Source organism: Pelodiscus sinensis, chromosome 9 (assembly GCF_052426305.1).
Source record: "Pelodiscus sinensis isolate ZL-2025 chromosome 9, ASM5242630v1, whole genome shotgun sequence".
Taxonomy (NCBI): domain Eukaryota; kingdom Metazoa; phylum Chordata; order Testudines; family Trionychidae; genus Pelodiscus; species Pelodiscus sinensis.
Window position 1 is genome coordinate 32,599,875 of NC_143060.1, and position 16,730 is coordinate 32,616,604.

Consider the following 16,730-nt stretch of genomic DNA (forward strand, 5'->3'; position numbering starts at 1 on the left):
CACCACAGAGCTCACACCCCTAGCCAGAGGCCTCACCCTGCATCCGAACCCTCTGCCTTAGCCCTGAGCCCCTTCCCACTCCCCAATCCCTCAGCACCTCAGCTTGTGTGCAGAATGACTTTTGTTATGCGATACGTCACCTCCATAATGGAGCATATAATGGAAGTCATTTGGCACATGTACATAAAAAATTAGAGGGAACACTGGGCACCATTACGTTGCAGCTGTCCAGCAGCCCTTGGGAAATAAGGCTATGGTGTCATTCCAGTTCCTATTTCACAAATGTCCACATTACAAAATCACGACAACGATCAATAACAACAATTGCCACCTTTGTTGGCAATTTCAGCTGAAAAAATAAAGATTTGAATGTGGATGGAAAATGAATTATCCTCTCCCTCTTCAAGGCCACAGATAACGCAAGTGCCTGGCTCATCTTAGGATGGTTTTACTCCCAGTTCTGTCAAGCCAGCATCTTACACTAAATACATTCATTTTTAAAGAAACAAAGAAGCCATTGACAAACCTTAGGTGGCTTTCTTGGGAGCCACCTCAATGAGTTTCATTTTTCCAGAAGAGAAATGTAAAGTTTATATTTGTCGGATACATTAAAGAACCCACAATCCTCAGATAACAGCATGGTTTTGTGTTTAAGAAACTGTAGCCAAACAAAATGGGAGAGCATATCTCAGAAAAAATGCTTATTTGATTTCTTTCATTTATAAAGCAAAAACAAATAAGTGTGCTAGACTTTGGCTACAGCTGCTAAACAGACTCACAGCAAAACAGTAGGTGGGAGAATTTAGACGAATTCATAGTTGTATAACAAAAGACTGGTTTATACTATTTTACAAGAGTTCTTTATACTGAAGTGGTTTTTTTTGACATTGTATATGAAAGTTTCACAAGGGGCAGGAAAGCCTGATATAAATTTCCCACAGACACCTTAACTCTGCTCCATTTTACAAAGGAAATGAACGAAATATCTTTTAAACAAAACATTGCTTTAAAGTACATCTTCAGGAACATGTTTAGCAGGAGATTTAAAACTGGCTGCAATCAGATGAACACAAATGTTGTCTATGGCTTCTTTTGCCATTTACAAGTCCTGACTGATAAGATATAAAGGTGATGGGTATGATACAGAGACCTAGATGAGTAGACAGACGGAGCTTAATTCATGAAATTGGATGAGATGTAATCCATACCAATGTAGGTGCAGGACAATGATGTTTAGTGGTATTCACTGAATTCTCAAGTAATCATTCCATTTAAGAACAAACTAGGCTCAAGCCATCTTAACTTTTAAAACTGAGCAAGATCAGACTTTTACACAGTGGCATTTTTGTCTGTTGTCAAGATATCAGCTGGTGCCAGTACAGCATTAAGGGCATGTCTACGCAACAGGGCTAAAGCCAAAATAAGCTATGCAAACTGAGCTACGTCAATTGTGTAGCTTAAGTCAAAATAGCTTATTTCGGCTTTTGGCTCTGTCTACACAGCAGGAAGTCCAAGTTAGAGCGTTCTGCCTCTGACTTCCCTTATTCCTTGTAAAATGAGGGTTACAGGAGTCAGAGTAAGAAGTCCTCCAGCTTGACATTATTTCAACATGTCGAAATAACAGTTTGCTGTGCAGACGTGGACCATGTTGTTTTAGAATAATGTCAGTTATTCCGAAATAACGTTGCTGTGTAGACATAGGCCTTATGTATTGTGACACTGATATTCAGCACATGATACACTGATTCATCTGCCAAAATATTATTTGATTTGGTTGTTCCATTATTTTTCAAATGTTACCAAACGTTGCCCAGCTGAAAAATGAGGATCTGTGACTAGGAAAACCAAATATGTACAGAAAAAATTAAGAATATGACACCTTGCAGTCATCCTTCTGACATCAATGAATGAACTACATCTGCTCATAATCTTTTAAAAATAACCACAGCTTTACTTGCAACAAATTCTTTCAGAGATAGAGAATGCACTGCTATCCATTATTATTTATGTCTAAATACATGCCAACATTGAAGTGTAGAGCATTTTTCATTTCCCCAACTACAAACGAAACCTATAAAAAAGTCAAGTTGAAAAATGTTTTCCCACCACCTACTGTTCCCCCAAATCAAGTAACTCAAAACACATCCAGTGATTCTTATTAATCTTTTTGACAATTCAATATTAGCTGAGTTTGCTATGAAATTTCAACCCAAAAGGTAAATTAATGAATTTACTCTAAACCCCCATTTTAAAATGAAAATGCTTGTGTTTACTTTTCATAAACTGCTTTTAACAGGCTGTAAATAAACTCAGAATCAGTGGTTTTCACTTATCTCATAAACCAAAAGTAAATGAGTAAAGTAAATCAGAAATCCCAAATATGTTTGAGTGATGTAACCTGTTTGTGAACCAGTTAGTTCTATGACCTTGAAGAAACCTCTAAACTTTTAGCAAAATGCAGGACAATGTAGCACTTTAAAGACTAACAAGATGGTTTATTAGATGATGAGCTTTCGTGGGCCAGACCAGTGGGTCTGGCCCACGAAAGCTCATCATCTAATAAACCATCTTGTTAGTCTTTAAATTGCTACATTGTCCTGCATTTTGCTCCATTTTATAGGCATTCAAGAATTAAAAATGTCATTCTTTATTTATTTCTAGTTACTAGGGGGGTGGGATTTTCAAAGGCATGAATGGACAGTAATTGCAGACCTGAATTCAGTTTCCTTCAGGTAATAAGCAACCTAGAAAATATTGTGTTGACAAGGGGACTGGGTGAACCATATTCCTTTTAGAAGTATTCTTACATTATTTGTGCAGAAATCTAATTAATGTATTTGGATGTATATGTATGCTTTTAAGAAAAGTTCTAAAAGGAGTTTTCAAATTAATAACAGTTTATCAGAAGGATCTAAATGCCTAATCTGCAGAAGTGTTAAAAAAACTTGTCCCCTCAAAAATGTATGCTAATATTAGAGCTGCATTTTGAAGTCCTTAGTAAATCTTGACGTTTTCAACAATGAGAGGTCTGCTCAGTAAATACTTCAGTATTAGACCATATGGGGTGCTAAATAGAAACTATTTGAAGATATAGATGAAATTCAGTGAGATTCCTGACTTACAATTGTAAGAAATTATCACATAATGGAAGGCACAGATTGCTTCATCAAGATATAGAGATTTACCTACTTTTGTTATGCTAAATATGTACCTTGATATATGTCTTCAGATTCAAATTATGGGGGGATCTAGTAAAGTAATATCATAGAAATCTAGAATCCATAAAATGTGTTCACTTCATTATATAAATAGAAATGTGTTCTTTAATTTCTAATTTGGTTTACTGTCTTGGTGGATGAAAACAAACAGCACTGCTATTAATGAACACCAAAAGGATAAAGCTGAAGTAAAAGAAATGAACAAGGGTGAAACTCATATTCTCTTGATAATATGTTTTCCTTCCAGAATGTCCATCCCTAGAATAAAAAAATATTTTCTTAAATACAACTGATAATCTAAGAGGTTTATGTGTAATTTACATGTGAAATTCTTGAGTGCAAAATATTAGCAGATATTTTGACAATTCCTGGGGAAATATAAAAAGAGTCTAGACTTTGCCAATATCAGAAACTAAACATCTGGTAGGTTACTATAATGAAGGTTCTCTCATTAGAGCCTGGATTTCTCCAATTCACTTTGTAAAGGTAAAAGCCACTCAGAAGGAAGTTTTCACAGAGAGATGTAGAAGAGATCATGATGCCTAGGATGGAAGCTCCATAGGTGCAGGAAGTGGTAGGTTAAGGGTGCAGGAATAATAGAATACTAGAACTGGAAGGGACCTTGAGAGATCATCAATTCCAGTCCCCTGCCCTCATGGCAGGACCCAGCATGATCTACATCATGCCCGATAGATGTCTGTCTAACCTGCTCTTAAATATCTCCAGTAATGGAGATTCCACAACCTCCCTAGGCAATTTATTCCAGTGTTTAACCACCCTGACAGTGTTTTTCCTGATGTCCAACCTAAACCTCCCTTGCTGTAATTTAAACCCATTGTTTCTTTTCCTATCCTCAGAAGCCAAGGAGAACAATCTCCCCTCCCCTCCCCGCGACACCTTTTTAGATACCTGAAAACTGCTATCATGTCACCTTGTAACAATATGGCTTTTCTGTAGCCATGTTGGAAGGCCTATGCTAGGCCTGAACCAATGACGCCTTCTGTAACCAGACTGAAGAGTAGCAGCCATTACTGTAAGGCCTGGAGTCACATACTCAAGCTAGCATTCTGAAAATAGAGCCTAGAAACAGTAGCGTAAGTAGCTGGTGGGGATTAGCTGCCACATACCCATCCATGATGTACTTAGCATGGCTATCCTCTCTTCCCACCATAGCTCTATTTTCAGCACTCTAGCATGGGTACTACAGCTTGAGCTGGGAATTACATCCCCAGTTTTATGTATGAACATACCCTAAACTTTGAACTTGACACCACATGGAGATGGAAGTGGTCTGTGAGTACCACTGCAGATTAGCTCAAATCATTTTTATGCATTGCTGGTTACTGTGGAAGCAGCATATCTAAAAATAAAAAAATTGAAATTGAGGCCTCAGTACTGTAATAAGTCCCACACTGGCAGAACCCTGCACCAGCAGAGAGAGACTCATTAACGCCAGTGGAGCTCCATGCAGGAATCTGCTCAAATGGAGCTCATTGAACTGTCAAAGCTTGCAGCATTAGCATCCTCACAAATCTCCACCAGCACTCCTTAACCCCATCATACCTGCCTGGGTTCTACTGAAATACAAGACAACATACCGAGTAAATCTTTATGAGGCTACTGATATTTTTGCGATGCCAAATAAGCATGCTCAATTCTTCTCCCAAATGGATACAATGTGTTGATTTAGGTGAACACTTGGGATGAGATTTGCTAAATTCAGTGTTTGTGCAACTTAGATCCTAGACATTAATAGACGCATTTACGCCAATAATGAGTGGTTTTGAAAATCCTACCCTTACAACTTTCTCAGTCTCCAACTATAGTTAATCACGTATTTACCCATACACTTGCATGAAACAACAAGTTAGTGATTTGTGCAAGATTTCTTCTTACGGAAAAAATAAGTAGGCATTTTTTAAAACACTTGAAATATATTTGCCAAGCTAATTTCAAATTTCTTATGATATCTGATATAGTTTACTGCCAAATCACATGTGCCAAAAAGGATGTCCATTTACTGTTATGGCTACTCTAGTTGAGAAAATTAGACGTATGATTCTGTATCCACAGATAAGAATGGCAGCGCTTATTTGCTCCTTATCTGAGAAAACAGGGTTTGTACAGGGAAGATTAAATTTAAAATTTATTTTTTTTCTTAATTATTTTAGAAACATCAGAATTCCCATAGTTACAAGCTTTCTTCTCTGTCAGTTGTAAAACTGAGTGCCTTGTCAGTAACATGCAGAGTACAAGTAGGAAAGTGATATATATTTTTAAAATGGCCTCTTCTGTGAGAGAGAAATCTACTCATGATTCAGTACCAACATTATTTTCAAAGGCAGCAGCAATACATAAACTTTTACTCTAAAACATACTGACTGGAGGAAATGGGGGAAGAATTCTTAACACAGTACAAATTGCAAGACATCAGAAGACTGTAATTTGCCAGGAACAAACAAAATGTAGGAAAAATAGCAACCAAGACAGTAAAATCTGCTGCAGGCACTTTGATTGCCTGACAGCTGAAAAGGAGTTGAGCATGATTATTCCTTGTCTATGCTTGCAACTAAGCTATGTTCAGTGTCAGCTCAGCTCTGCCCATGACCAATAGCAGTTGTCAGCAGTGGTTCCATTGTGTGGTGTAAGAACGTCATTGTCTATTTCAAATGATGTGCAACATGCTTAGAAACCTTCTGGAATACTTGTGTATAGATGCAAGGTGAGTTGCAATCATTCCACTGTAAATCAATAGTATTTAGCATAGGGAATTTCTCAGTCTAAACCAGACCTTAGACCAAAGTGAGCAACTATAATTTCGGCTTCCTGGGTAGCTGCACACAGGCTGCGCGCTGGGCATCCCCACTGCCATACACTGGGTGGCCCTGCCATCAGCTCTCTGAAGGCAACATACTGCCCTGCCAGCCCCACAGGTATCCTTACTGCTGGCCTTCCACCGGGACTCTCTGGTCTTGCAACATCCATGCCAGACTAGTTCAACCCATAGAATACTATAGGCTAAATAATCTCTCAACCCAGTACCTCTCCACATGTGAAATCAGTTTCTATCAGGGCCAGATTAACTCTTCTGGGGGACTGGGCCTATAAGATTTTGTGGGACCTCCTAGACTCTGGGGTGGGGCCAGAAATGAGGGTTTCAGAGTATGGAAGGAGGCTGTGGATTGAGGCAGAAGGTTGGGTGTGTGGGGGAGGCAAGGCCAGCTTTAGGAAGTGCGGGGCCCAAATCGAACCAAATTTTGGTTGAGGAAAAAAAAAAAACCAACAGCACACAAACAAACAACTCACAGCCCCTTTAAATCCCCAGCTACAGGGCAGAGTCCCGCCTTCCAGCCAAACCCACGGGCTGACTCCCCCTCCCGCAGCGCAGAGAGACCACCGCGCTCCTCCTCCGGGGCCAACGCTCTCTCCCGCAGTGCACCCAGCACACTTCTGGGTTTAGGGTGTAGGGCTCTCTGGGTTTAGGGCGTGGGGCCCTCTGGGTTTAGGGCGTGGGGCCCTCTGGGTTTAGGGCGTGGGGCCCTCTTAGGTACAGAGCCTGATTCAGGGGAATTGGGCGAATTGGCCTAAAGCCAGCCCTGGGGAGAGGGTTTGGGCTCTGACTGGCAGTGCAGGCTTTGGGGTGGAGCTGGGGATGAGTATGAAGCACTTGGTATCTTACACTGAGATGATATCAAGGGAATAAATGAGGCATAATGTTAAATGGATTTTTCGACCCCAACTCTGCACAGCCTATAGTAAGATCTGAAACAAATTTTAATGCACTGCCACTTGTCTTAAAACAGCCAACCTTAAGTAGATAGAGGCATACTCTATCTCCCTTGCATATTCTCTGATTATAGGAGAAAATAGCTTTCAGACGAGTGTATTCATCTCAGAGACTTCATGGACTGGATGATGGCAATCAATTACCTACCTTGCTGACATACTAGAAAACATAGCAAACCTTCCTTTCCACAGAGAAGACAAAATAATTTCTCTCCACACTTACAGAGAAAATGAAGGCTGCCACTGGATGGGGAGTGGAAGACAAAGGGGGTAGCTATCTTGGGACCTGGTGATTTAAAAGAGCATGGAGCTTCTGGCTGCCACCACCACTAACCTGGCTGTGGCAGCAACCAGAGCTCCAGATGGGGCATGCTCGGTGGCACTGAAGAACTAACTAGGGGAGGTGAGCCCCAACCTCACCCCTTCCACCTGAAGCTCTGCCCTTCTGGAGCCCCAGAGCTGTCCCCACTTCAGGCCCAGTGAAATCAATCCTCAGCAATGGAGAAAATGGCCTTTTTGAGAAAAGCCAACTTAGAATATTTCCAAGATGATGGCAACTTTTGTAAGTTGTAATATTCCAATACTTGAAAAGCTATTGACTAGATGAGTCTTGACCTATTCTCCTACAATGCAGTATAGTCTCCTTCCCAGTTCAACCACCCAGGACACGTAATAAAAATCCCAAAACACAGTACATGGTGTGAAATAGAAAAGAACGGGGGCATGAAGACAACTGAATTACAAGTCCCACAATGCAGACAGAAAAAAACCCAGAACATTTTCACATTAACAAACAGTAATTTTGGGGAACTTTTCATTTTACAAATAACAAAAACACAGAGTCAGCCACCAAAGATATTTTGATCTTTGTTCCTGATCTGGGATGAAAACAAATATTAAATACTAGGATTTCTTATGGGATAGTAATTCCATTTTTGATCAGCCTGGTTTCTGTATTTTAAGTTTCTATGACCGGATTCTAAGGGCCAAATCCTGAGGCCCTTTTCCAGTATTTATTCATTATTTAGGAAATCTCATATCAAAGTAAATGAAAGTTTGCCCGGGTAAAGGCTGACTAAACTAAATAATGAAATCACACCAACTGATCATGTAATTGTGAATTTTAAACATTAGGAGTTGGACTGTTTTTAGTTACACTTCATAACCTCAAAACATCATGTGAAATGTGCATTGAAGACAACTTTTTCTCCTTTTTAGAACTAACAATTTAAAGCAGCCAGTGATTCACTTTCAAAAGATTTGGATTTTGTTACAGTTTGCTATTGTGCAAATGTGCCCCTTTTGTTTGTAATTCTATAGCCCTGAGGATAAAACAGATAGCAGCTGACTTCCATATGTGTACCTTTCTGAGAGAATTAAGTTAACAAGTTCAGATCAAAATAATGCCCAAATGAAATAAAAGTTTCAGTTGAAGATAATGACTTTTGTTCTTTTTGCTCCAGATGACATCTATTTGTAACACTTGACAGATCTTAGCCACATCTGAAGGAAACAATAAATTCTGCTTTAAGAGTCTATTTTGGGGATCAATTCCAATAGGCTCATGGAGCAAGATTCACCTACGGATAAAATATGAATGCATTTGGAAACCCGTTAAAACTCATTTTAATATTATGCATGCTAAGCATAACATCTTACCTCCTGGTCTATTATGTAAAAAGGCGTGTTGTGTGTTAAACATACTGCTATACAAATGCTTGCAATTAGTTTTGTGAATAAAATAAATGTCTAGAAAAGGGCACTTTTACATGAACAATTTTAACAGACATGAGGAAGCTGGAAAATATGTCAACTTTTCAACGGCTCAAAAACACACTATGGTAGAGGGCCTGCTAAAAATATCTTCTGCTGTCTTAACAGCCAAGCCCCTGGAATGCAGTACATCCCGGTTCAGTGGAAGCATACCCTGAAAATAGGTTGGCTGATGCTACACAGATCTCGGACTACAAAATTGTACTTGCTAGCCAAGGATCGTGAAGCCACCCATAAAGTGAATGAATATGAGATCCTCTATTCCCATCCCAGCCTTCACCCGTCAACTTGTCTCTTATTCTTAGGAACTTTAAACCACCCACTCATGGCCCTGAAGCAATCAGAGTTACTAAGACACTAAACTGAACTAACTCTGCTGCACAGCTGGAGAGAAAAGACCTATTTGGTGAGTTGTTTGTTGCTGGACTGCATATAAAAAAGGAAAGTCTGGGAGAGTGAGTGAGGCCAAGTGGGCCTACTCCTGCTCTTGCACACACCAGGATAAGTACAAGGTCTGTACAGGGGTGCTGGATCAGTTTGTATAATGGGAGTGCTGAGAGCCAGTGAACCAAACTGCAGACTCTGTATTATGACAGAAACCACTTCAAACCCGGGGGCGCTGCCACAAACATTGTTCTCTGTAATGTTTTACATCCACGTGTGAAATGAATTCTATTATGTGACAACCCATTACATCCAAATAACAAACAAACAAATTGTTTGCACATAACAAAATTCATTCTGTACATGAATGATCTGAGGCAGGGGTGAGGCAGGGCTCAGGGTTGGGGGAATGAGGGTCTGGCTGGGGGTGCAGGCTCTGGAGTGGGTCTCTCTGCAGCAACTCTGGGCCAGGTGAGAGGTGCCTTTCTGTTACCCAGGGTAGCTCCAACGAGGCTGGGTTGGGCTGAAGGGGAGATGCCTCTCTCCCAGCTATGGGGGGTCCATGCTGCTGAGGATGGCACAGGGAAAACTTTTGGAAAGTGATTCTCCTCCAGCTGTGGCAGTGCCCTGCTGCGGCTGCAGGACTATGCCTCTCCTTGCCGGGCAGCTCCATGCATGGCAGCTCCAAGCCCCTGAAAGGGGGTTGATTAGGCAGATGCGTGGCCAAGTGGCTGAGCAGCTTAGAGGGAATCACAGTATCTCTAGTTACAGCACCTGTGGGACTATCGCCTCACCTGCTAAATCTCACATCTACTCCAGCTATGGTTTGATTCAGAGGACAGATGTGTTCAGAAATCTCAATCACTACTTGTGAAAAAGGGCAGAGACCAGTATGAGCTGAAACCAGCCTTTATAGGACCTCTCTTAGGGTGCAATTCCAAAATAATTATGCAAATGTCAAAACAGCAATTCCGTTATTTCAAAATAATGGATGGCTTATTCCGACTTCTGTAAACCTCATTCTACAAAGAATAATGCCTGTTCCAAAACAGCTATTCGAAATAAGCCGTTTGTAGATGCTCCACTTATGCTATTTCGAAATAGCCCCTCACTAGGGCCATTCAAAGTTATTCCTCCTGGGGCTCTAAATCGAGATAGCATGTCTACATTGGGAAGCCTGCCTCGGACTAATTTTGAAGCTTCCTGCACTGTAGACTATTTCAGAATAACTATTGTGGAAAAGCTTATTCTGAAATAACGCTGCAGCGTAAACATAGCTTTAGAGACTAGATCTATACTGTAACTGGGAGTATGGACAGGGCAGATGGACAGATTCATGCTGGATCTGCTTAAGCTAGTACGCTATAGATAGCAACATGAATCTTCTGCATATGCAACAGATTGGGCTAGCTACCTAAGTCCAAGGCCACCCAAATCCCTGGGACTGAGATCAGGTATCTAGCTCATACCACTGCCTGTGCTTCAAAGTGTACAATGCTAATCATAGTGAGCAAGCTTGAGAGAAGCTAGCACAAATCTTTCTGCTAGCACCGGAAATCCCATCTCCCAAGTACAGGGTAGACACACCATTAACGGTGAGTGCATAATACGTCTTACCCCACTAGTAATGCAGCGGAAGCAGTGAAAGTGCTCCTCCTTCACATGCCAGCTAACTTACTTTGAGGATTGGCACAGAAATGCCCCGCCCTGCCAGATGTATTGGCAGGGCATACTTGCAAATCTACACTGCTACTGTCCATAATGTATGTTTATGTAACAACTTGCCAGGGAATTTAATTCACTTTAAAAACAAAAGTAAGATGAAAAAATAAAACACACAACCCTTATTTTTAGCAGGATTTTTGGTTTGTTTTGCCAACTACTAGAGCACTTTTGGCATTCACATTCCACTAAAGACTGAGATATACAGCTGTCCTGCCATTTTTTGCATCTGATATTTCACCATATGTTGACCATGTTTATGAGCATTCATAGTACAGACAAAGATCATTTTATCTCATGTCAACCTGACCAGCATAAGAAAAACTAACGTATGCGTAACTTTGTACTATTAAACTTGATATTCATTCAATCAACATTTTCAAAGACAAACACTTGGGCTTTGTCTACACTGAAGGGTTTTTGCAGAAGAAGCTTTTTGCGGAAGAGATCTTCTGCAAAACCTTCTTGCGAAAAAGCGCGTCCACGCCTCAAAAATACTTCGCAAAAGCAATGTGCTTTTGCGCAAGAGAATGTCCACACTGCATGGATGCTCTTGTGCAAGAAAGCCCTGATTGCCATTAACAGAATGGCCATCAGCGCACCTGTGCTTTTTCCGATAGGCACTTTTTGCGCAAGAAACCCCTGCGGAGCATCCACACATGCCTTTTTGCACAAGAGCTGTAGCGCAAAAAGGAGTTATTCCTCGTGGGGAGAGGAATAACTCTACCGGCAAAAGCCCTCTGTCCTGTCGACTTTCTTTATTTTATTTTTTTTATGTGCAAAAACACACTTGAGGAGTGGACGCTCCGCCATTTTTTGTGCAAAAACCTTGTAGTGTAGACATAGCCTTGATCATTCTACAGTTTTGTTTACATTACAAGAAAGAATTAAAAGATATTTTTTCTGAGGACTCTGTTCCCCTTGAGCAATAGGAAATGCTAATTTTTTTCAGACAGGTAGTACTTGGTCACTAATCCTGTTAAAAATCCATGTAAAGCATGACACGATATGCAACAGCATGCAGATATGCATTGTTTTGCATAAAAAGAACTATTTGAATTGTATTACCATCAAGAGAGGACTTCAAATCCATGACATACTCTATTAATGACATACCGAACAAACCAATTCCCTTCTTTAAACATCAGTCAGGTTCACTTTCTTGTAATAAGCAGTCTCTTAATTTAGCATTTTTTTCCACTTTCAGGTGAGATTTTCTTGAACATCACTATGTAAAAAATGGCACCTTGTTACTCAACAGATCTGGCCCCTGTGTATTTCAAGGTACTTAAAGGACAATCTTTGTACTGCTTTTTAATCCTATTAAAACTGCAAAGCCAAAACAGTCATGGGAGACAGATATTTTTCTACCTCGCGTATCATCTATATATTTTTTTAAATCCAAATAGAAGGCCAAATTTATTTACATCTGCACAACTCCACTGAAAACAAAAGTTGCATGGTCATAGCTGAAGGCAGAATTTGGTCTATAGATTCTTCACTGCTGGCAATGAAGTACGAAACAGGAAGATTCTAAATGAACTTGCAGATTTGGGGCTGACTTTGCAGGACTCATATTTAGAAAAACCTTGTCTTTGTCATTTTCTTGTAAACTCAGCTGGCTTGTCTTGAAGTCATCAAGGGTGTATCTACACAGCACCTTAACTCAAAATAAGATAGGCCATTTGCGCTACACAAATGGCGTATCTTATTTTGATTGTATTTCAAACTAGCTTATTTTGAAATTTGGCGCATCTACAAAGCACCACATTTCGAAATAACATGCTATTTCGACACATCCCTTAACCCTCGCGGAACGAGGGTTACAGGGTTACCAAAATAGTGTGCCTGTTATTTCAAAAAATATTGTGAAATTATGGACACGTTTATAAGATGCAGGGTAGCTATTTCGGGATAAATAGCCCCGCTGTCCAGACGTACCCTGAAAAAGATAGTCAACATGAAATCTTACAATACAATTTGTAGAGTTATTTTTCAGGGATAACCTCATGTCAAAGAAATGTAAAAGCCTTCATATTTAAAATGAAGACTTTTACACAATTTCAGTAAGGACATTTTTAATTAAAATTAAACTTCTGAGGAATTTGTGTATACATAATTCCACTGATATAGAAAGGTCTGAAAAAAGCAAATTTTAAAGCCACATTGTTTTTCCATAAGCTATTAAAGTGAGGAAGACTATGTCCCCATGTAATACATGATTGAAATTCTACTCATATTTTTTGCTGAAACAAACTAAACCGGGTACCTCTGAAACTTATATTTTGGCTATTATTTATTTATTTATAAAGTTATATTTAAATACACATACACATAATGTGTTATTGTGATTCTCTAATGAGATCCCATGAAGTGTTTTACAACCCATATTTTTGAATAAATCTGTAGGAGAAAATTAGCTGATTAAGAAAAAAAAATGAATTGTTGCTTTCTTCTGTCTAGAAAATGGTGTGACTTTCCTGTGTAGTCTGCAATATTCAGTCTACATGTTGTGTCTCAAGATATAAATGCCAAAAACACCCAGATGTAACATCTCAAAGATTTAGCTGGATTCCATATAAACTTCCAAAAGATGAGGCAGTTCTAAATCAACTGCTGTGCCAAAGTTAACAGTATAGCCAGACTGTCCAATATATATGCTTTGCAGTCCTCCCCACGGTTTGTGCTCTCCCCCAAGAAATAAACAGAAATATACAACCAGTCTTGAAAAACATAAACAATGCTGCAGAGTTCGTGTATGGAAATACAGATTTAAGGATCACGTGCTTCATCCTAGCTGCAATGTACAGCTAGAGTCAACTGAGAACTAATCACAGCAACACTTGAGAATGGTGTACATACAGCAGCATTTAAGGAATAATGTGTGTTAATCCTATGTATTAAAATTATTGTCCAGTAACACCTTATTGCACTAACAGAGTTGAACTAATCCATTTGTAAACACACATAATTGAAAACCACTTTTTATCTTAAGACTAAACCTTTTAACTGACCAGCCACATGTTTGTTGTGTCCAGAGCACAATTAATATTAAAAATGTTTCATTTATTTCTTTCAAGCAATTTTTTACCTCGGGCCCAGGAGGACCAGATGGTCCCTGGGGTCCAGGATCTCCAATTTTCCCCTAAGAAAGAGATAAAAATTATAACTTAGCAAATTAAAGCTTTAAAAAAGCAGATTTGTGTTATATTTTTGAAAGTACTTAAAACATCAAAACAGCATAGAAATGATTAGCTGGATTTTCAGTTAAATTAGATTTATTTTTATACTTCTTTCTCTATTTAAGTGTAGTTCTTCATTATTAGAATTTTAATGAGCTTCCTTTTGCAGCTGCAATAATAAAAATATAAGTCATTTATAGATATTCAAGAATGAGTGGTGGCAGAAATTATACACAAATTAAACATGTATGTGGGTATTCATATTATGAAAAACACACACAAAGGAAGTATGAGGGATACAAAACTAACTTCATAAAGATGTTTTCAATAGGCTTATTTGTCCAACTTTGCACCATTAAAATCAATGGGAGTTTTGTCATAAATAGCAGGATCTGGTTCACTACATAGCTTGGTGGTTCGCGATACAAGATTTATAAATATTTTTTAAAATTGCATGACCTTATTTTTCTAAATCTTGATTGCCTTTCCCCCATTTTCCCCCTTTGTTGCAATGTGCCTTTCCCCCTGAATACAATGTGCCTAAAATGTAGAATCTTGAGACTATAAATGTGTTTAATGTCAGTCTAATTTGCAAAGTTAAGCCTGTGTTTGCTTCCCAGACAATTTCAGAAAGCACTTAAACATCTGATTATTTCAAGTAATTCAGCAAAAGGCATATGCACATGATTAACTTGAAATTTAATGGGACTACCCTCACTGCATCAAGTTAAGCATGTGTGCATAAGTCTTTTGCAAGACCAAGACACTAGATTCTGAGTTCCCCAGGGTAAGGAAAAGTGGTTTTTTTTTATTGCTTTGTAAATTGCCTTATACATTATAGATGCTAAAGAGCAAAACCATCATTATGAGTCAAACTGTGCATAGGAAAGCGCCAACTCTGGTGACAAGTTCTCGTGAAATATTATTGGTCTGGCTGCGTTTGCCACTAGCAATTATACAGAAAGCCAGTCTGGCCGTGGGAAAAAAGAGCAAAAGTCACGAAATTTTGGGAAGGAGAATTTCAAGACCCAAATACAGGTTGAATCTCTCTTAAGCGGGAGTCTCTGGTCTGGCAACAGCCCTGGTCTGGTGGAGGGCTGGTCACTAGGAGCCCTGCAGAGGGGCTAGAGCCCAGTAGTAGCAGGGCTGCCACCCGGTGCCAAAACTGTGGAGTAGGGTGGGGGCAGGAGTGGGACTGAGCCCAGCAGCGAGCCACCCGACAGCACAACCAGGAGCCTGGCAGCTCCACTACCACCCAGCGGCTCAGCTGAATGGCGGGACTAGAAGGCAGCACAGCTGTCCATGGAGCTGGAAGCCTGACCGTGAGGCTACCTAGTGGCAGGGCCAGGTACCCAGGAGTTGTTGCCTGTCAGTGCAGTTGTTGCCTGTCAGTGCAGCAAAAAGCCTGGCAGTCCCGCTACCACCCAGCGGACCTGCCAGGTGAGGCTGGGAGCCATCTGGACCCCAGCAGAGGGGCTGCCCTGCGGGGCCAGGAGCCTGGCACTGGGGTTCTGCGTGCAGACAGTGGGGCTGCCACAGTGGGGCCCAGAACCCTGCGTGCAGAAGGGCCTTCGGCAGGTGGAAGCTGATGGGAGGCTGGCATTGAGGCTGTGGCTGGGAGGCCGGTGATGGGAGGGGTCCAAGAAATGACTTTCCCTGGTCCAGCAAAATCCCTCATCTGGGACTGGTCAGGTCCTGAGGGTGCCGGACCAAGGAGGTCCAACCCATAGTTGCATTACTACAATAAAATACCCTCTATTTTACTGTTGAAACCATTTAAGTGCCTCCAGTGCCAGTCGATGCAAAAAGGCAGGTGAAAGACTGGCATTACTACATCATCTTCAGCTCTGCTTCCTTGTAATAGTGTGTTCAAAGGCAGAAGGAGCAGTGGTATGATACAGATCCCTCTTAAGGTTGTCCAAAAACAATGAAATCCTGGAATCCCTGACCTCCCTCAGATTTTTGGATCTAATTATGAGATTTCCTACTCTCTCTCCTGGCCTCCCATCTTGCCCATATGGTACCCATGCCGCCTTCTAAACTCTGTGAAATTCAGACATTACCATCACATGCACTTATTCCCATGTAACCATTTCAAATTGCCAAAAGTCATGGATATTTTTAAACATGTGAAAAACATGGAATCCATTACTTCTGTAGCAGCTGTGACAAGTGCCGAGGCATAATTATAAGCCAGCAGAACTTCTAAGACAGGATTCAAGCCTTACTTTATTTGCATTTTGGGGTAAGTAATTCATTATGATGATGATGATGATGATGATGATGATAATGAGGTGTATGCTAAATACCCACAGGATCTTCTATACAGATGGGGAACTGGAGAAATCTGAACTAGCAGATTAATGCCTGAGCAGCAAAATGCCCTTTTAAGGATGAGACTGCACCAGGGGTATAATATTCCTGACTCAGTTAGCACCTAATTTACAATGCTAAGGAGATCAGAATTGTTCCCAAAAGCGTTTGGCTTTGCTGGATGATACAAACAAGTATTCTATCAGAGAATACTAGGACTGGAAGAGACCTCGAGAGATCATCGAGTCCAGTTCCCTGTTCTCATGGCAGGACCCAGTACTGTCTAGACCATCCCTGATAGACATTTATCTAACCTACTCTTAAATATCCCCAGAGATGGAGATTCCACAAC

The 16,730-nt window shown here is 40.4% G+C and overlaps 1 protein-coding gene across 4 annotated transcripts in view; it reads right to left on the minus strand.

The window, feature by feature from the left end:
• Positions 1-16,730, minus strand: part of COL24A1 (collagen type XXIV alpha 1 chain) — a 256,970-nt gene that overhangs the window by 123,815 nt on the left and 116,425 nt on the right. For all 4 annotated transcript variants that reach the window (XR_012905946.2, XM_075936387.2, XM_025183174.3 and 1 more), the window contains exon 19: positions 13,975-14,028. Coding sequence is in view for 3 of the 4 variants with exons in the window: in XM_075936387.2 (XP_075792502.2) it covers positions 13,975-14,028 (54 nt within the window). In the remaining variant the exon portion in view is untranslated. The remainder of the gene's footprint in view (positions 1-13,974; positions 14,029-16,730) is intronic.